The sequence below is a fragment of the Taudactylus pleione genome, unplaced genomic scaffold, assembly GCF_031769625.1.
Source record: "Taudactylus pleione unplaced genomic scaffold, aTauple2 ptg000373l, whole genome shotgun sequence".
In the NCBI taxonomy this organism is placed as follows: domain Eukaryota; kingdom Metazoa; phylum Chordata; class Amphibia; order Anura; family Myobatrachidae; genus Taudactylus; species Taudactylus pleione.
The window spans coordinates 2,317,258-2,339,137 of record NW_028284774.1 but is presented as its reverse complement, the minus strand read 5'-3'; the positions used below and the strand labels follow the sequence as shown (position 1 = coordinate 2,339,137).

At 42.9% G+C, this 21,880-nt stretch overlaps 1 protein-coding gene across 1 annotated transcript in view; it reads left to right on the top strand.

The window, feature by feature from the left end:
• HFM1 (helicase for meiosis 1) overlaps window positions 1-21,880 on the top strand; it is a 236,775-nt gene that overhangs the window by 120,806 nt on the left and 94,089 nt on the right. The window contains exons 20-22 of the mRNA XM_088444870.1: window positions 13,490-13,570; window positions 15,691-15,782; window positions 15,883-15,989. Of these exons, the coding sequence (XP_088300996.1) occupies window positions 13,490-13,570; window positions 15,691-15,782; window positions 15,883-15,989 (280 nt within the window). The remainder of the gene's footprint in view (window positions 1-13,489; window positions 13,571-15,690; window positions 15,783-15,882; window positions 15,990-21,880) is intronic.

Below are 21,880 nucleotides of genomic sequence, written 5' to 3'. Positions count from 1 at the left end.
GGCACCATAGCGCAGTGTTGCTGAATGAAATGTGATAATTGGTGAGTTTTATTGTTTCCAGAAGGATCACAGAGGGCCTGATTCAGAGCCGGACACTCTGACCAGAGCGCTCGCTCTGAATCAGGGCCCTCCTACCTAAAAATGGAGCTGCCTCCTGGCCGCTCGCATAGCTGTGGGTGACCACCCACAGCTTATGTGAGCGGCCAAAATGATGGTGGCGATGGTCAAGACCATCGCGACCATCGGGCTTGCGACGAGACCCTGCGGTAAGGTCTCGCTGCCGCAAGCCCAGGAGTGCTTTTGGCTCTATTAGAGCCAAAAGCACCCCCACTGACATCACTAGTGATGTCAGTGGGGCCGGACCCAGACGGTAGGCGTTCCCATGGGAACACCTCCGTCTGGGCATCAGCGCCCCCGGCATGCCCATCAAAGGGGGCGTGCTGTCACTCACCATCGACAGCACGCCCCCTTTGGTGCGAGACCCATAGCGACAGCTTGGTTGTCGCTATGCGGGTCTCGCGGATGCGCACGACGGAGCTCCCTCCGTCGTGCGCATGCGTATTAGGGCACCATTGACCCGCTTGCGAGCGCTCATCGCTCGCGAGCGTGTCTGAATTAGGCCCAGAGTGTGAAGCCAACTTTAGCTATATAGTTAACTTCAATAAATTTACTGGAAGCAAATGCTTGAATATCAAAATAAGTCAGATTCACTGTGTTCATAGCTGGAATGTTCAGTACGCAGGGCTGGCACTAACCCTGGAAGCTGCATACTGTAGACATCACACCACTCCTGCCTAGGAGCCACTTTTGAATGTACAACATGTATTACAGGTCGAGTCTCCCATATACAAATATTCTAAAATACAGATTTTTTTTAGCATGACTGAGATAGTGAAACCTTTGCTTTTTGATAGTTTAATGTACGCAAGCTTTGTTTAAGGCACAATATTATTAAGAATATTGTATAAAATTACATTCAGGCCCTGTGTATAAGGTTTATATAAAACACAAATGCATTCTGTGGTTTGATTTGGGTCCCATTCCCAAGATATTTCATTATGGTATGCAAATATTTCAAACTACAGAAAAAACTCCTACATAAGCATTTTCACAGGTATAAAGGTCATATTTGGAAATATACATAAATATTAATAGACAGTAGGGTGCACTGTTGCCTCAATTATGAATGTTGGAAATCTCAACAACAACTATTTATGGTGTGTGTTTTCAGATTAACTGAAGGTAACACAATGTTTACTCAGGTTTAAGTATGTCTGGTAACAGTTATCTTTGCTTCTCTCTGCCAAAAATACCTTATGCAATGTCTGACCATTATCTAATGATACATTTATAAAATCACTGCACACAACATGGCTTTCAACAGCTATTTTCTGCACTCCCATTACAATCCACCCTTGGTTTTATGATTTAGAAGGCATTCATTCATTTATCTCCTTTTTACCACTAAGGTAATACACATTATCAGGTAATATATAACAAATCCCTGTGTGTATTATGTTGAGTGTAAAACCCACTTGTGTTAACATTCCATTACCATTACATTATTTAACCATTATTTGGCTTTTACATATTGAGTCCTTGATGGTATCTGAAATTGTCCTGTGTGAGATCACACCAGATTCCAGTTGTTGTAAAAGTCTCATGTAAAGTCAAAATCTCCCGACCCTGCACTGTGGGAGATCCCATGCAATTTAACAGTCCCCCTGTTCTCATTGGCTACTTGGTAATACAGTCTCTGATATAGTAGACAAGAAAGCTCTGGTATCACAAGCCTGGGATAATCATAAGGTATATAATTTTTCTTGATAATACATCCTGAAAGAAGAAGTAACAGGGTGAGCCTCAATATCTAATAGAACATAATACATCGGTCCTACCTATAAATATAACTTTCTACTTAAATGTTTCAGTGTATTTGCTGAATGGCAAAATCTACACCTTAACCCCTTAAACAGACTCCTAAATAAACAGAATAAACATTTTCTTTAATCAGCTGCTACTGTAATAAAAAGATATACAGTCAGGTGCATAAATATTGGGACATTGACAGAATTTTCATATTTTGGCCTCTAATCACCACCACAATGGCTTTGAAATGAAACAAACAAGATGTGCTTTAACTGCAGACTTTCAGATTTAATTTGAGGGTAATTACATCCAAATGAGGTGAACGGTGTAGGAATTACAACGGTTTCTATATGTGCCTCCCACTTTTTAAGGGGCCAAAAGTAATGAGACAAACTAAACAATCCTAAATCTAACTTTCACTTTTTAATACTTTGTTGCAAATCCTTTGCAGGCAATTACAGTTTGAAGTCTGGTATGCATAGACATCACCAGACGCTGGGTTTCATCCCTGGTGATGCTCTGCCAGGCCTCTACTGCAAATGTCTTCAGTTCCTGCTTGTTCTTGGGGCATTTTCCCTTCAGTTTTGTCTTCATCAAGTGAAATGCATGCTCAATCGGATTCAGGTCAGGGAATTGACTTGGCCATTGCATGACATTCCACTTTTTAGCCTTAAAAAACTCTTTGGTTGCTTTTGCAGTATGCTTCGGGTCATTGTCCATCTGCACTGTGAATCGCCGTCCAATGAGTTCTGAAGCATTTGACTGAATATGAGCATATAATATTGCCCGAAACACTTCAATAAATACAGTCACATCATCAATAAATACAAGGGAACCAGTTCCATTGGCAGCCATACATGCCCACACCATGACACTACCACCACCATGCTTCACTGATTAGGTGGTATGTTTTGGATCATGAGCAGTTCCTTTCCTTCTCCATACTCTTCTCTTCCCATCACTCTGGTACAAGTTGATCTTTGTTTCATCTGTCCATAGGATGTTGTTCCAGAACTGTAATGGCTTTATTATATGTTGTTTGGCAAACTCTAATCTGGTCTTCCTGTTTTTGTGGCTCACCGATGGTTTACATCTTGTGGTGAACCCTCTATATTCACCCTTGTGAAGTCTTCTCTTGATTGTTGACTTTGACACATATACACCTACCTCCTGGAGAGTGTTCTTGATTTGGCCAACTATTGTGAAGGGGTTTTTCTTCACCAGGGAAATAATTATTCTGTCATCTACCACAGTTATTTTCCGTGGTCTTCCGGGTCTTTTGGTGTTGCTGAGCTCTCCGGTGCATTCTTTCTTTTTAAGAATGTTCCAAACAGTTGATTTGGCCACACCTAATGTTTTTGCTATTTCTCTGATGGGTTTGTTTTGATTTTTCAGCCTAATGATGGCTTGCTTCACTGATAGTGACAGCTCTTTGGATCTCATATTGAGAGTCGACAGCAACTGATTCCAAATGCAAATGTCACACCTAGAATCAGCTCCAGACCTTTTACCTGCTTAATTGATAATGAAATAACGAGGGAATAGCCCACACCTGTCCATGAAATAGCTTTTGAGTTGATAGTCCCATTACTTTTGGCCCCTTAAAAAGTGGGAGACTCATATAGAAACCGTTGTAATTCCTACACCGTTCACCTCATTTGGATGTAATTACCCTCAAATTAAATCTGAAAGTCTGCAGTTAAAGCACATCTTGTTTGTTTCATTTCAAAGCCATTGTGGTGGTGATTAGAGGCCAAAATATGAAAATTCTGTCAATGTCCCAATATGACTGTACATCCTATTGTAATATCTAATCTATATATAACATTGAACTTTTCAGTTCCCTAAACAAAACATTAACTCATTCATACTGGCAGTTTTGTGGATAGTAAGAAATGCAAATGACCATCCAGTGTACTCCATGCTGTGTTTGTTTAAAGTTTCTCAAATTTCTCAAAGATCTTTGTCTTTGTCAAACATGACAGTTTTCTGCATTGTCTCTGTCCATCGTTTGAAATAAGGCTTGCTGGAATGAACCATCAGCTTCTTTATAGCAAGTCTTTGCACAAATCAGTGCTGTGTCTGTGATGAATTGTATACCATTCAGACTATGGACGTGTGTATTAGTATGTACAGGGGGCGAGCAACAAGCACCAAAGAGTAGGTGTCCACCGCAGTGCAGCAGAATTTGACTCCCCACGTCTAGTGGGCAAAGGGCCAATGAAAGCTATCTGCCACACCTGTCCTGCTCATTTTTCTCTGTATATAAAGCCCCTGTCTTTGGTTAGCTTTTCCTTGAAATTCACCTGCTGACCTCTTCCATTTCTCCATGTTGTTTCTTGCCATCAATTAGTCATGGGAATTCCTTCTCTCTGGGCCTAGGCATGCAGGCCTTCTGCTGCTCTGTGGTCCCACTGCACATGAGCCCACTCTCCCAGATTGTACAGTTCTCTTTGCTCTTCAGGTGTAAGCGCCACTGTTCTGCCGTGAACCAGTACATCCGCAGCTTCATTGCCATCTAGTCCAATGTGGGTATTGACATGGCCCATGGACACAGGCCTACGTTTGCACAGGGCAGTGCCACCCCAGATTACTTTGCCATGGAATTCCAAGTTCTTCTTCCATGTCGGCATCCAAGTGGTTAAGTCTTGCAACATGGCCCAGCTGTCTGTGCAGAGAACTATAGGACTTTGTGTTTCTTTCAGAACCATCAGCACAGCTCGCAGTTCTGCATTTTGGTTTGATCCCGCTTCACTGCTCTCATACAACAGTTCTTGTGTTACTGGCTGGAATGCTGCTGCTGTCCAGCATTGTCCTTGCATTTTCAGTGTGGCGGATCCATCAGTGAACCAGAAGTTGCAGCTGGTCTTTTATTAATTTGGCATATGACTCTAGCACCTTAACTGGTCTCCCACCTATTTGCAGTAGGGGTAGCTCCTTTTCTTCACTTGTCTATCCAACAGTCTGAAAAGATGGCTGCATCACTACAGAAAGAGTCCATAAAAGTTCTGTATTGGTGCAAGCAGCGCTATACTCCAGTCCTGGTATCGTTGGCAACAATGGTTTAAACTTGAAAAGGCCAGCAGAAGGCTGTGATATAACTGGTACAACGTTCTTATAAGTACCATCGTCCATGTATCAAAGTCTGATTTTGCATCCCTCTGTTATGCACAATCCATTCCTCTCCTTTGAACTCCTCAACAATCAACATGTCAGCTCTGGTAATTACTGTTGGTGACTGTGCATCTTTCAGCTGATTTAGAACCATTAACTGATAGGGTTTTATCAGGGCATACACTGGGGTCTGATGTTTCTTACTACTCACAATCAGCTTTTCTGCAATACAGCCTTGAGGGCTGAGGTGCAACTTGAAACAGGACTTGAAGGCAATTGTATGACTTGAGACAGGACGGTGCAGCCTTGAGGGCTGAAGTACAGCTTGAAACACTGTGTTTACATCAAAAAAAAATTTCTTTTGCTCTCTGTTATCAAACCACATTTCCCCAATAAGTTGTTATGATGTGGGTGCAAGACTGTTGTGCATTGCCATATGTGATGTCTCACTGGTTATCAATATCAGTGTGTTTCCCACCACTATTGTCTCATCTATAGCTGATAACCCATAAATGTAATTTGCAGAGCATGCTTTTTCATCATTGTGAAACTTCACAGTAACTCTTTGGGAATTACTATCCTCGTGGGGGCAGTCTACTGTCTCAGGGGTATGGACTTTGACTGCAATCCTGCCTATCTCCCACCACCTTGCTCTTGGTAACTCCCATTCCTCACTGGGCATCATAACCACTCCACCATCATCACTTAGCCCAACCTTTTCTAATGGGCACTCAGGCACTTCCTGATTCACCCACACACAGCAAACTGGGCAGTACGTGGTAATTTAGGTGTACCATTATTCATCTCACAAACCAATGTCATGTTGTCAGAAACCTCATTTTCTACTACATATTGCACACATTTATTACTATTCAATTCAGAATCATACTCTTGTTCTAACAATGTGTGACTCAAGATCTTCTGTAATATCAATACTTCTTTCTATTACAGCTGTGTTTTTAAAGTGCTCTGTTTCTCGCTCACTGCCAGCTGCTGCTAAGTAATGAACCTCCTCACTGCCCCTTCCTTGTGAATTCACAAGACAATGTGGATTTAGGTTTCCTCTCCCTGTCTGTGAGACAGGTTTGCTTATCACTGCTGCAATCTTCTGCATAGATTCTACACTCCATTCCCCCTTCACAGCATCAATGGAGGGCATCCCTTTAGACATCAACATTTCATTGTTCTGTCTCAACTTACAATCAACATATTGTTTGTTCACATTTCTCTGAAAACCAGCCAGTTGAGTTTCCAATTTCTATTTTACAATATTACAATATTCCTTAAACGTAAAAATGCATTTTTCCTTTTTTGTTTCAGTAACACAAAGACAGTAAACAGACAACATACACATAAACTGTGACATATACACTCTGTGACTGATCAGATCACAACTCCCTCATTAAAAGGAGACAGAAGAACGTTCCTTCAGGACAACACAGAACCATGAAGGCAATCTACAATTGAAACCATCGACTACACATTCTAAGTAGATTTATGACTATTAACCCTTTGTATCCCACTTCTAACACCATTAATATTCTTGGTGGAACAAGATAAGATTCTTGGATACAAAGACGGTAATCAAGCCACACCAACAAATATCAGTTAAAAAGACATTTATTACAAAGTAAAAGAAAAAGTAAATTATGAACACTTAACTTGCTTATCAGATCATCTACAAAGGAAAATAAATGGTTTCATTCCCAGGAGCCCCTCCAACACCTTGAAACTGGAATCTCATACATCGAGAGAATGTGATATAGGCTGATTCTATACTGACAAATTATATAGGAGAAAAACTACTACATAAGCATTTTAACAGGTATAAAGGTCATATTTGGAAATATACATAAATATTAATAGACAGTAGGGGGCACTGTTGCCTCAATTATGAATGTTGGAAATCTCAACAACAACTATTTATGGTGTGTGTTTTCAGATTAACTGAAGGTAACTTAATGTTTACTCAGGATTAAATATGTCTGGTAACAGTGATCTTTGCTTCTCTCTGTCAAAACACTGAGTCATTATGCAATGTCTGACCACCTCCTAATGTCTGACCATTATCTAATGCCTGATACATTTATAAAATCACTGCACACAACATGGCTTTCAACAGCCATTTTCTGCACTCCCATTACAAGCTTACATTTTCCAGACCACCTAGCAGGTGTGCAAGTGTATTAGCAGCTGTGTTATGATTCCCACATGATGATTGGATCACTACGGGGACTAGTTGAGTGATGCTGCAGAGAGATGGTACAGACAGCGACAGGTCACTATGGTCTGAGGAGTGTTTCGGGACTATTTAGCAGCTGGGTCACCAGACAAATTGAGACTGGACAGTGACTATAGCTGCTGGGCAGGAGTACCAGGACTATAGTATACAGGATACAAGACAAGACGGGCAAGGTTTGATTACAGACAAGACTAGACTGACAAGGACAAAACAGGCAAGACTGGATTGACAAGGCAGGCAAATTGGCCTAGAGGGCTGAGGTGTGGCTTGAGACAGGACTATGCAGACTTGAGCGCAGAGGTGCGACTTGAGACAGGATGGTGCAGCCTTCAGGGCTGAGGTGCGACTTGAGACAGGACTTGAAAGCATTGGTATGACTTAAGACAGGACGGTGCAGCCTTGAGGGCTGAGGTGCGACTTGACACAGGACGGTGCAGCCTTGAGGGCTGAGATACAACTTGAAACAGGACTTGAAGACAGAGATGTGACTTGAGACAGGATGGTACAGCCTCGAGGGCAGAGGTGTGACTTGAGACAGGATGATGCAGACTTAAGGTCTGTGGCATGACTGAAACCAGGTGATGCAGCCTTGCGGCAGAGGTGCGTCTGAAACTGGATGATGCGGGCTTGAGGCCCGTGGTATGACTGGAATCAGGTGATGCAGCCTTGCGGCCGAGGTGCATCTAAAACTGGATGATGTGGGCTAGAAGCCTGCAGCGTGACTCTAACCAGGTGATGCGGCTTTGCGGCTGAGGTGCGTCCGGAACAATACAGCAAACAGGAATTTGACATGGCAGGAATTTTGACTGGAAGCAGCAAGGATGAGAACACTGCAGACAGACTCCGGTTGACACAAACAGACATAGCTAGGCAGGACTGAGGTAAGACTTGACTCCGGTGGACACAAAAAGACACAGCTTAGCAGGACTGAGGTATGAAGCTGCCACAGGCAAGGTATGATGCACAGGTTCTGCAGAACAAACAGACATGTACCAGACACTGGGGAAATTACTCCATAAACAGGAACTGTGATACAAGGCAAGACCGGCTAAGACTCAGTCTTCTGAGTACAGACAAACATACTCTCAGGATGACAGACAGTATAACCGGCATGGAGTGCAGGGCTGGCTGTAACTTTTGAGATGCAGGATCCAATCGGAGCCATTCCCTGCAGAGAGCATTTTCTAATCACAGGCTAGTGTGCACCTGGTCTGCACACAGACAGATGATGATTAGTAAGCACATGAGACAAAACACAGACAGACAGGAATGACAGACTATGAGCTAAACACAGACAAGACAGGATTTCCAGCTATCTGCAACAGCCAAAACAAGGACAGGACATGATGCAGTGTCCCAGTCACAACTATGGCTGGGACCTGCCATCAAGATGATTCACTACCCGCGGATCCTAACAAGCTGTTAAATTTTGAAGATCGATAGGTGACCTAGAAATCAGGAACTATTTGGTATTCCAGGGACCAAGCTTGATAACCACTGATCGACACTTTTGGCTCCAATGTCTCTCTAAATGCATATAAATAGGGGGGCCTGACCTGGTGGGTAATGGAGTAGGACATCTGTCCTGCGCACTCCAGCTTTTACAATCCTGTTCATTGATCCTGCAGCCTGTTTAGACTCCATAACTGGCCAGCCTTATTGCTAATGCCTGGAAGCCTGTCTGTGGGTGCAGCCTTTGGACGATCTTCCCGATTGCTGCGGTGTGACTGGGTGAGTTCTCAGCTGAATGCCGCTGCCTTGCCTCTGCTTTCCTCCAGCTGCTGTAGGGGTGAATGTGCCAGTATCTCCTACTTGCCACCATTTTATAAGCCAGAATCTTCTACTAGCCGCCATCTTGACTTCAGGGGTCTATGGAGCTTATCCTTAAAGCCATCTTGGAATCAGGGAACCGGGTGGCAGCACGTTATCCTGCTAGTAAGTTTATTCTCTGTGTCCCCACATTTGATGTGTCTATATTTTGTTTATATAATTAGACATTAGCCCTGTATACCATTTGTGGAAGTCTATACGCTGGCTCCTTCCTCCTGGGCTGGGACTACCATTCCATTATGGTTAATGGGTATAATTGCCCTAATTTTTTATAGTTTAGTTTGGGTAGGGGGGTTTAAGGGATCCGGGTATGCCATAAATTGGGAGAGGTAGCCATACAGGGTGGGGGGTGGCTGTTTGCAGTAGTCCATTCTTCTGGGTCATTGTTAGATGCGTGTTTTCAAATGTATTTATTTAATTTCTATCTTCATTATGTTGGTCTGTTATTTTGACACTTTTCAAATATCAAATTGTAGTTTTGATTTTTTTATCTAAGGCTGGAGTTTTCTTTTCCTTAGCTAGTTCATACCCTTTCCTCTATTGTTTCTTAGTATTTCCGAGGAGGTGGGGTCTGGATGGCGACTTCAGACCCCCATCCAGTTAATATTCTGTTATATGGGTTTGGGTATCCGAATTCTTGAAATATATTACTGCTTGATGCCCTGCCTCAAAATAGGTTACGATTACTCTGGTCTCATTTATATGCATGCTTTATTTCACATTGTATGTATTTAAGTGTCTTCCTGTTTATCCCAGTCTTCATTTATACCAATCTCCCATACTGTACTGTTTTGTATATTGCCTTATATATATATATATATATATATATATATATATATAGGCACACATTTGATCTGTCCTGTGCTTACTATGTTGTTTTGGGTGTATAATTCAAAATTTTAAAAATAAAACACGATTTAAAAAAAAATGTATAAAAATAGAATAATTCATAATTTTGTTATGAAAATAGAAATAAAATGTTATTACTTATGATTTGCGACCAACCATATGGCCTGCTAGGCTACTGGTCATCATCATGCTGTCAAGATTATGGGCTTATTTTTATGTGTGGGCCTGGGGCTGTAGTCCCATCCACCCCATTATTAATCTGGCCCGGGTTCTAGTGGTTCTGTATACCGAATATAGGGCCTGATTTAGAGTTGTACGCTAATGCAAACACATTTGAGCATTTTGCCGCTTACCAATTGCTAAAATATGCTAATGCACCAGCCGGCAGAATTTGGATTGAGACGCCCATCAGAGCCATTGCAGCTGCCCGCAACTGTGTACACAAACGCAGCATTGGACGCAGATCCTGAAAACATCAACTCCTTGAGCGAGTCTATGGTCACTCAGAATGGCCGCGGTAACTGAGACACTGTAGCTTTGTTCTCTGTATGCGTGATCGCAGACGCTGGCTAGTACACACCCAGGAAATGGCTCGGCAGGCACTCACTTTGGCCGGAACTCCCTGTAACCTCCCACAAAACGGTCTCTTCCTGTCAATCAATTGCGAGTTAATCCTCACAGCGATCGCAATTCATTTGCTGCGCGTATACATTGAGGCTGTGACGCATGTGCAGACCACTGCTAATCGCTCAACTGCGTGAAAATCACCATAGCGTTCAACTCTAAATCATGCCCATAGAGTAAGTAGTGGAGAGGCATCACATATTTGCAGACCAGATAAGCAGTGAGATATTCTAAAGACGAACAGCAAAACTGTACAGCAGAAATAAGATATGCCCTAAGTCCAGTGCCTGAGTGAGAGATACAAATGCCAGAGTCACAGAGAGAGAGAGAGAGAGGCTGTCACAGTAATGCTGTAATCCAACAGCATTGATCTTGTGACAGAGGACCTTATTCAGATGATCGGGAATCTGCACAGGCACATGACCCGTTCTGCGCATGTGCAGAACGTGTCTGCGATCCCGCATAGGGAGAGTGGCAATAGACTGTCAGTTATTGACAGTCTACTGCCGTTTGTGGGTGGGGAGGGGGCGGCGATGCCCTCCATTTCCCGAAATGGAGGCATGTCACCGCTGTTGGGGGGGAGAGAAGAAGCCAGGATCTACGTCGGCTGACGGAGATTTCCTGGCTTCTTCCTCTCATCTGCGGCTGTGTCACCCCATGGGTCACCATAGCCGGCCGATGTTCCGCAGAGTGTCCGATGCTGTGTTGGACAACGCAGCTCGGATACGTAATGCAGCAGGAGACGTGATGGTAAGGTAAGGTGGGCATCCTTATGTTGTGCTGCGACGGCATAGCGATCGCAGACTGTAGCATATCTTCACAGTGAGACTGCGTGCATAATCGCTATTGTGATCCGTAATGAATCAGGCCCATTGTCACTTAGGCCACTGTTGTATTTAGAGATGATGACCAAGCACAACAACACGTAACTGCAGTCAGTTGTAAACATGGCAGAGGCTGCTTGTGTACCATGGGCCTGTTCCACTACTTTGTGGATTGAAAGAAAAATTATCACTTTGTTTTCAAAACATATGTAATATATGCATATACGTAACAAATAATGATCACTGTAAAAAATACATACACCCATTAGCATTAAAACCACTGACAGGTTAAGTGAATAACATTGATAAAATGGCACCTGTCAAATGTGGGATATATTATGCAGTAATTGAACAGTCAGTTCTTGAAGTTGATGTGTTGGAAGCAGAAAAATATGGGAAAGCGTAAGGATCTGAGCAAATATTACAAGGGACAAATTGTGATGGGTAGACGACTGGGTCAGAGCATCTCCATACTGCAGTATTTGTGGGGTGTTCCCGATATGCAGTGGTTAGTACCTACCAATAGTTGTCCAAGGACAGTCCAGGGACAGGGTCATGAGCCCCAATGCTCATTAATGAAGGCTAGCCCATCTGGTCCGATCAACAGAAATGCTATTTCAGCACAAATTACTGAAAAAGTTAATGCTGACCAGTCAGAGGGCCTGATTCAGACCCGCTCGCTTGCAAGCGGCCGCTCGTTGCAGAATATGTTTGCTAATGTGCGCATGCGTGTAGTTCGATGTGCGCGTGCGCAAACTAGTACGAGCGATCGGAATGTGCTCGCTTGCCCTGCAAAGACAGCCCAGTGGACTGAGTGACAGGAGAGGCCTTTTGTGGGTGGTAACTAGGGCAGGCCAGTAGTAATGGGGGAGTGGAATTGCGGACGCAGGCGTGCCTGAGTGTTTTCACGCCATTTCTGGGATGTGCATAATTAACAGGCAGCGTTATAGTACACGTCACTTGGTAGATTTTTACACTGAAGTGCTCGCAGTGCTTGCGGTAGGGTACAGTCAACCGCAAGCACTGCGGTCTTATCTGATGGTTCCCGATGTACCGATGGTGGTATATACTTCCTGGAGATGACGTACGCTAGTGGGCAGCTAAAGACAGGCTGGTGGGCGTCTATAAACACAAAGTGATCTCTCGCCAAGACATAGTGGGCGTGCTTATGCCTTGCCGTGCGAGCGGCTGCCTTGACGTCACTTAGCTGAATTGCCATATGCTGGGAGCAAGCAGCCGTATCTAGCAAGTGGGTCTGAATCAGGCCCTGAGTGCCCATGCTGACCTCTGTCCACCACATAACCGCACCTACAATGGGCATGTGAGCATCAGAACTTGATCATGGAGCAAACAAGGTGGTCTGGTCTGATGAGTCACATTCTCTTTTATATATATATATATATTTATGTGGACCCGGGTGCATGTGCATCATTTACCTGGGGAAGAAATGGCACCAGGATGCAGTATGGGAAGAAGGCAAGCCAGCGGAGGCAGTGTGATGCTCTGGGCAATGCTCTGCTGGGAAACCTTGGGTCCTGCCATTTATGTGGATGTTACTTTAACATGTACCACCTACCTAAATATTGTTGCAGACCAAATGCACATCTTCATGGCAACAGTAATGGCAGTGGCCTCTTTCAGCAGGATAATTTGCACAGCCAGACTGCAAAATTTGTTCAGGAATGGTTTGAGGAACATGACAAAAATTCAAGGTGTTGACTTGGCCTGCAAATGCCCCAGATCTCAATCCAATCGAGAATCTGTGGGATGTGCTGGAAAAACATGTCAGAGCCATAGATTCTTCACCTCACAACTTGTAGGACTTAACGGATCTGCTGCTATCATCTTGGTGTCTGATACCACAGGACACCTTCAGAGGTCTTGTGAAGTCCATGCCTCAGTGGGTCAGAGCTGTTTTGACAGCACAAAGTTGATCTACACAATATTAGGCAGGTGGATTTAATGTTATGGCTGATGGGTATATATTTAAATTAATGTTTAAAGGTTATTATTTCACATTAAGTTTTACAGTGGTATCATACCTAATTTTTATAAAGGTTTATGAAACTCATTTGAAATAAAATTGTGCTAGTTTGTTTTCCAGATTACTAACATATTATTTTTATATTTGTAACAGAGCTTTGCCTAAAAAATCTCAATGATTTATCGTCTGTTAGATTGATTAGAATGGATGAGGAAGTAAATTTTAAACCTACAGGTAATATTTAAAATGAGTAAATCACAGTATTGTATTAATCAAAATGTACAAATGAAAATTATTCAGGTTTAGTTTGAAAATGTGCATTTGGTGTAATGCTGCTTACTTTCTTATGTTAATTGTGGCTCAGGCTGACTGCTTTGGCAGTTTCACGACATCTTAACCAACAAATTGAATAGTCAAAAAATTTGATAAGCAGCTCCCATTTAATAAATAAGTATAGGTCAGAACCTTGGCTTGACATGATACAGACCATAGCTAAGCGCAATAAACATGATACAGACCATAGCTAAGCGCAGGTACCATCCCACAATAAGATAACCGCGAACCAGAGTAAGCGCAGCTTTACCATACATTCATACTTAAATAATATGGAAGGCAGCAATCACTGATTGTATTTATAAGATGGAATTTGGTAGTGGCACTATAATACGTAAATACAAAATGGATGCAAAAATGTTATATATCTGTGGGCTGTGATTCTGGCTGGATTTAACATTGAAGATGTATTCCTATTAAAGGAGGAGGTTATGAGAGTGCTCTTTAGCTGTACAGTTGGCCTGATTCTGAGTCACATGAAAGACCGAATGCTGCTGCACCCAAGGGTGGATTTAGGGGTCAGGCTGCCTCTAGACACAATATTATTGGTTTCCCCACCACCAGCACTACCATGTCACTGCAGACTTTGTCCCCCTTTATGGGAGGGCCAGTCCCTATGCCTCCTGACAGCCAAGGCAGTCACGGTCTTACCTTCTGCACCGCAATTTATCGCTTGACTCTCCCTCCCCACTGGTTGCAAAAAATAGGTAATAATTACCAACATAAAAAAAGGAATCAGCGGTTGACCGGTGCGCTGATGCAAGTTGTGCTATTAGGTAATTGTCTCTCATTCCTAGTGGGAAATTCACCACTGGCCGCATCTATGGATTATTAGTAAATTGACCATGCTTTGCATGCACATCTTAGTAAATAATTCATATCTCAGGCGTTTCTATCCCGACACTGAGTAGGCAGCTGTGCGTATGCATAATTGACGGCAAATTCAGACGGATCTCCTGCATCTAGTATGGGATAGGTAGTGCCGATTATAATGATTACAGATGTTCTTGCTGACAGAGCAATGTGGGGGCGGCACATTTGCAGAGATGTGTACGACTCAGAATGTGGTTGATATTCGCATTACCATTTTGTTTGCATTCTGTTTGCTGCCGGTGCCTGTAGTTGCACTCGCATTGCGTGAGAATCAGACACGTTTTTTTTCATGTGAACAGCTAAATTTAAGGAGGTGTACATGATTACGTTTAGCTGAGAAGAAGCCATATTCTGCTCTGTGACAAGGCTAAGAATGCTAAAGAATGTTCCTTATGAAAGGTGTGCGGCCAGTGGATGGAGTATGGTTTAAAGCAGGGGGGGGGGGCAATAAATGGCCCTCCAGCTGCTGTTGAACTACACATCCCAGCATGCCCTGCAGTTTTAGAATGGCCAAATAGCAAAGCTGTGGCAGGGTATGCTAGGATGTGTAGTTCTTCAGCTGGATGGACACTTTTTGGCCACCCCTGGTTTAAAGCATAGAAGGCTGTGCGTTTACAGATTCCAGTGGTGTAAACCCAGACCTAGCACTGGTATAACTACTAGGGTATAAGGGATGCTTTTGCAATATTCCCAACATCCAACTGATATGTAGCTGCCTCACACTTGCAACACTGTGACCTGGTTATTGGCACCATAGGCTGTTCTTTACTTTATACAACATGTTAGAATTTTCTGTGGTAAATTTTGCTGTTCATTGCAACTATAAATGCAAGCTGAGGATAAAGTATGTGCCTGAAAATCGTAGTTATTCTGCTTTACAATAATAGTGTGCTTTGGCTCATAAAATATGTGTAACATAATTTGCAAGGGCTTACACTCAGTGCCTTCTGGTTTATTACAGTATAATATTTATAAGGGTTGAAATGAAGTACAACGTCCACCCCCAAATGGACTACGCAAACAAACATGGGTCTTAAAATGTGTATGTCTTGTTATGTATGTTAACAGTACATTTCCAATAGTAGATTTATGTTTTTTAGCATGTTATTTTCAAGTTGTACTTAATTTATTTTTATGTCTTGTCCTAGAAAGTGGTAAACTGATGGCATCATACTATATTGCCTTTGATACGGCCAAACTGTTCTACAGTATTCATGGGACAGAGTCTCTGGCTGAATTGGTGAGGTTATTTGAGCTCTTTATATGTTGAAAATGAAGTTTTCTATTTGTAAAAGTAGTGGTCACAGCAGTTTCAGTCCTTACCGGAATGTTATTTACAGGTCACAATGATATCTACGTGTAATGAATTCTCAGATGTACAACTCCGAGCTAGTGAGAAGAAATTACTGAATACGTTGAATAAGGATAAAAGCAGAGTAACCATTCGGTAAGACTATAAATTAAAAGCATCTCTATGCTCTATATCCATATCCAATTCTAGGATTTTGTACCTACTTGAAGACATATTGTAGAACAAAATATGCAATGATAAGAAACCAAAAATCAACTCTTATCCATTTTTGTTCTCCCCACCAATAAATGTAAAGACAGACATTTATTTCTCTTATTATCATGTAATAATATAGCATCACTAATCACGCAGCACTGTTCATTTATTTTTCTCATTATCATTTATTAATATAGCACCACTGATCATGTAGCATTGTGCAGAAAACAATAGTTATTCACATCAGTCCCTGCCTCATTGGAGCATGTAGTCTAAATTCCCTAGCACACGATTATACTTAACGAGAACTTACAGTTGCATTGGGCAGCTCCTATATATCAGCTCACAAGTCTGCAAGACCTCACTCAAACTCAGTGGGAACTTACAGTTGCATTGGGCAGCTCCTATATATCAGCTCACAAGTCTGCAAGACCTCACTCATACTCAGTGGGAGATTATAAAAGGAGTATTTTGGGTGGTAGCTAGGTCCCAGACTTTCCCATTTAAACTCATTGGTGCAATAATGACAGTAACCAAGGATAAAGGGCCTGATTTAGAATTAAACATAAAACAGCTACTTTTGTGTACACACAAAAAAATGTCTGCACAGTTACATTTCTGTAGCTTTATTTATAGTTTCAGCTATCTTAGGATCAGTGCAACTTTAAGTCTAAGATATATATACCTCTGGTGCAAAAATGCGCTCAGCATTAACTTGGAACCTTTCACCGGGCTTATAGGACATGCACGTTTTATAAAAACGTGTACATTAAAAATTTGTGTAAGCCAAAATCAGCTAACTTGCGTGAGAGAAGTAACATTTGGGGAGCAGGGCCGTCTACCCTCTTGTGCTTCCCCTTACTTTATGTTCATCTACTTCTTACTCACCACTAGGACACCTAACACCTGGTGGCTATGCTTTGTTGCTTAATTGGGTGTTAATGCCACCTATGTATCAATGTATATTATCCATGTCCTTGTCCTTGATTGTATTGTATATTACTGTAAGTCACTTTTTGGTTATGTACCGTGTGTAAGGCGCTGTGGAACACTTGTGGCGCCATATAAATAAACGATAATAATAATAATTTATCGGCCCATTACGATAGCTGCATTCTGCTTGCACCTCAATAGGCTGCAAGCAGAAATCAGCACTGAGTGTCACTCAAGATCGCGGGTAATTTAATTTGGCCCTTAAAAAGAGGACAATACCTGCGCTTACTTTGTGTATGACCTTCATGGACTTCAACATGAATAAAGAGCAGAAGTGCTCTAACTGTAACTAAGTAAAAATAACACAGCATAAAATTTATGGGGATAATAGTTGACTTCAGAATAATAGTTAACTTTTTTCTATTATATATTTACTTATCATCAACTGATGAGTATTGACAACCTCATTACTGAAACTGGTGGTAATGCTCACAGAAAAAGCTTAATGTAGGACCAACAAATCCATGATAAAGTTCTAAATTTAAACCTCTATATACCCACACCCATAGAACATTGGTATTCTTAAATGCCCTTGGAGTTGGGAGCGGATTTGCTTGAGCACCATTTATCATACGCAACGAGTTTTAAAATGCGTTGCACGTAATAAAACTCATTGATAAATGGCTGCCTAAGTTGGCAACTACCATTAACATAGCTCAGGAAGTCTGTCTCATGACGGGTGATCCCATAGACCAATAGGAAGCTGCAATATCTCAACATGCAGCTACGATTGGTCAAGCATCAATTGATTTTTATGTAACTTGTGAGTTCTCTCACAATAACGCTAATGGGCTGGATTTAGATAACCTCCAAAAAACATACAAATCTGTTAATTAGCAGAACTTTGCTTATGCAATCTATAGTGAGCCTGTTCCATAAATTAAATCTATAATTTGTTGGCAACATTCCCCCCTTAATGCACAGCCCTATTTGACATGATAGCACTTTAGAAATATACTGGTAGGTATACATCCGGAAAGTATTCACAGCGCGTCACTTTTTCCACATTTTGTTATGTTACAGCCTTATTCCAAAATGGAATAAATTCATTTTTCTCCTCAAAATTCTACACACAATACCCCATAACGACAACGTGTAAAAAGTTTTTTTGAGATTTTTGCAGATTGGATTAAAAAAAACTCCCTAAGAAATCGCATGTACATAAGTATTCACAGCCTTTGCTAAATACTATGTTGATGCACTTTTGGCAGCAATTACAGCCTCAAGTATTTTTGAATATGATGCCACAAGCTTGGCACACCTATCTTTGGGCAGTTTTGGCCCATTCCTCTTTGCGGCACCTCTCAAGCTCCATCAGGTTGGATGGGAAGCGTCGATGCACAGCCATTTACAGATCTCTCCAGAGATGTTCAATTGAATTCAAGTCTGGGCTCTGGCTGTGCCACTCAAGAACATTCACAGAGTTGATCTGCAGCCACTCCTTTGATATCTTGGCTGTGTGCTTAGGGTCGTTGTCCTGCTGAAAGATTAACCGTCGCCCATGTCTGAGGTCAAGAGCGCTCTGGAGCAGAATTTCATGCAGGATGCTGCATTCATCTTTCCCTCTATTCTGACTAGTCTCCCGGTTCCTGCCACTGAAAAACATCCCCACAGCATGATGCTGCCACCACCATGCTTCACTGTAGGGATGGTATTGGCCTGGTGATGAGTGGTGCCTGGTTTCCTAAAACAGAATGCCTGGCATTCACGCCAAAGAGTTCAATCTTTGTCTCTCATGGTCTGAGAGTCCTTCAGGTGCATTTTGGCAAACTCCAGATGGGCTGCCATGTGCTTTTAACTAAGGAGTGGCTTCCGTCTGGCCACTCTACCATACAGGCCTGATTGGTGGATTGCTGCAGAGATGGATGTACTTCTGGAAGGTTCTCCTCTCTCCACAGAGGAATGCTCTATCTCTGACAGAGTAACCATCGGGTTCTTGGTTACCTCCCTGACTAGGGCCCTTCTCCCCCGATCGCTCAGTTTAGACGGACAGCCAACTCTAGGAAGAGTCCTGGTGGTTCCAAACTTCTTCCATTTATGGATGATGGAGACCACTGTGCTCATTGGACCTTCAAAGCAGCAGATATTTTTCTGTACCCTTCCCCAGATATCTGCCTCGAGACAATTCTGTCTCGGAGGTCTACAGACAATTCCTTGGACTTCATGCTTAGTTTGTGCTCTGGCATGCACTGTCAAGTGTGGGACCTTTCAAAATCATGTCCAATCAACTGAATTTACCACAGGTGGACTCCAATTAAGCTGTAGGAACATCTCAAGGATGATCAGTGAAAACAGGATGCACCTGAGCTCAATTTTGAGCTTCATGGCAAAGGCTGTGAATACTTATGTACATGTGATTTCTTAGTGTTTTTTTTTTATTTGCAAAAATCTCACAAAAACTTTTTACAAGTTGTCATTATAGGGTATTGTGTGTAGAATTTTGAGGACAAAAATTTACTTATTCCATTTTGAAATAAGGCTGTAACATAACAAAATGTGGAAAAAGTGACGTGCTGTGAATACTTTCCGGATGCACTGTAGATAGATAGATAGATAGATAGATAGATAGATGTTTGATGTTTCCAGTACAGTGTGCATGTGTGATCTGGCAAAACTGGGTCATGCGTGCGTAAAAGCACCAGGACTGGTGATCAATGAGGAGGGGTGTCTGGGTGCTGCTGAGGTGTTGGTGGTGAAAGCACCACTGTCTCTTGCGCATTCGAGTGAGTGGTATGAACTTACAGTCCTGTCAACAGCTGGCTGCAAATGACTACGGCTATTAGAAGTCAGAGAGTGTTATTGTAACCTGTATAAAATCACTTGGCCCAATGAATTTTATATGTTCACTGGAAATTCCCCATGACTCCTAATATACTTATAATTTACAGCAAGTGATACATTATCCCATACAGTATATACAGCACTTATTAACATACAAAGTTATGAAATAGCAACATACTTAAATCAGTCAAAATGAGTGCTATTATAAAAGAAAGGGACGAATCAGATGATATTGGAGCCAATAAAGGTTTATAAGACAGCAGAATTTGAGTATGCCTATTCCCACCATTTATAAGTTTCTGGCTGTATGTATAAGATCTACTGGATTTCAGGAAATAATAGGAGTTTACCAGTCAAGAAAAACTAGTTATCTCTGGTAGCAGAACCCCATGCACTGTGTGGACCATGCATGCTCCCTCTGCTCTGCATGAATTTTCATCACCTCTACTACTGAGGATAGTGGTGGTGATTAAGTACAGAAACAGGTAATACAGGATTAGTTCCATGAGACCTTTATATCCCGGAGTCTCTCCAGGACTACATAGTGCAACTTATTGTACCTGCACCCTCCTGTGCACAGCGGTGATGAATTTCTCATTATTATTCAGTGCCGGTGTGAATGAACGGGGGCGGAGCTTCGGGCAACCCAGCGGTGGGCGGGACTTAAGCCAGGGGTGGGGAATGGGCAATTCAATGCTTCCGGCAGCCAAATGGTGAAAAGACGGGCCGGACTTAGGGTGTCATTCAGACCCACTCGCGAGCGGCAGTACGCTCGCAAGTGGGTCGATGTTCCCCACTGCGCATGCGCACGATGGAGGGAGCTCCGTCGTGCGCATGCGCAAGACCTGGCGAGCGACGGGCTTTCCATCGCTTGGGTTCTCGCACCAAAGGGGGCGTGCTGTCGATGTTGATTGACAGCACGCCCCCTTTGGTGGGCGTGCCGGAGGCGTGCCTGCCAGACGGAGGCGTTCCCATGGGAACGCCTACCGTCTGAAGCCGGCCCCACTGACATCACTAGTGATGTCAGTGGGAGTGATTTTGGCTCTGATAGAGCCAAAATCACTCCAGGGCTTGTGGCTGGGAAACCCGACCGCAGGGTTTCCCTCGCAAGTCCGATGGTCGCGATGGTCAAGACCATCGCGACCATCTTTTTGCACACTCGTATATGCTGTGGGTGGTGACCCACAGCTATACGAGCATCCAGGAGGACGTTCCATTTTAATGGAGGAGGGCCCTGATTCAGAGCGAGCGCTCTGGTCAGAGCGTCCGGCTCTGAATCAGGCCCTTAGTTTTGAATGCTGTTGGTGGGTGACAGGATTTTTTTTTTCTGTCTATACTACTGTATACCGTATATATGCACTCAGAGTACAGCAGCGGCCCTAGTGCTGCACAATTGTATCGGCCCGGGGGGGAAGATGGCACCCTGCCCTTGCTGGTTAGCAAACCAAGGCTGCTAACATCAGTAGGGACAATCAGCCAAAAGGTATATGAAAAGGGGTGACCTATTAATCCGTTCACTGACCCCTCAGTTGCAGTTCTTTCCCGCCCAATGCTAAAGAAAAATGCCGACATCCAAAAATAGGGTGGGAGGGGTAAATGCTGAAAAGGAAATTACCTGAGTAAACCCACCCCTAATGCTGGGTAGACACTGGCAGATACAGATGGGTCCACATACAGTACATCTAGCCTCCTGGCGCGTTAAACAGCCCTTCTAGTCACGACATGCTGTTGCGTGACTCAGTAGCGCCAAGCGTCTTTTTGTGAGTCTTTTTACAATCAAATGCATCTTATTCACACAAATATGTGAATAGATAGCGCAAACAGCTTCTGCTGATTAATATTATATGCAGCGTGCCTGTGTTCTCTGCGCATCTGCAGGTGTATCTGCATGCTAAACACTACGTTACAGTGTTACAGCTGCTGACACTGTAACGTAGCGTTTCGCATACAGATACACCCGCACTCATTCAGAGAACATAGGCATGCTGATATCAGTTTAATCAGCAGAATCTGCTTGTGCATCGTTGTGCGAATAAGACGCATTTGAAGGTAAAAAG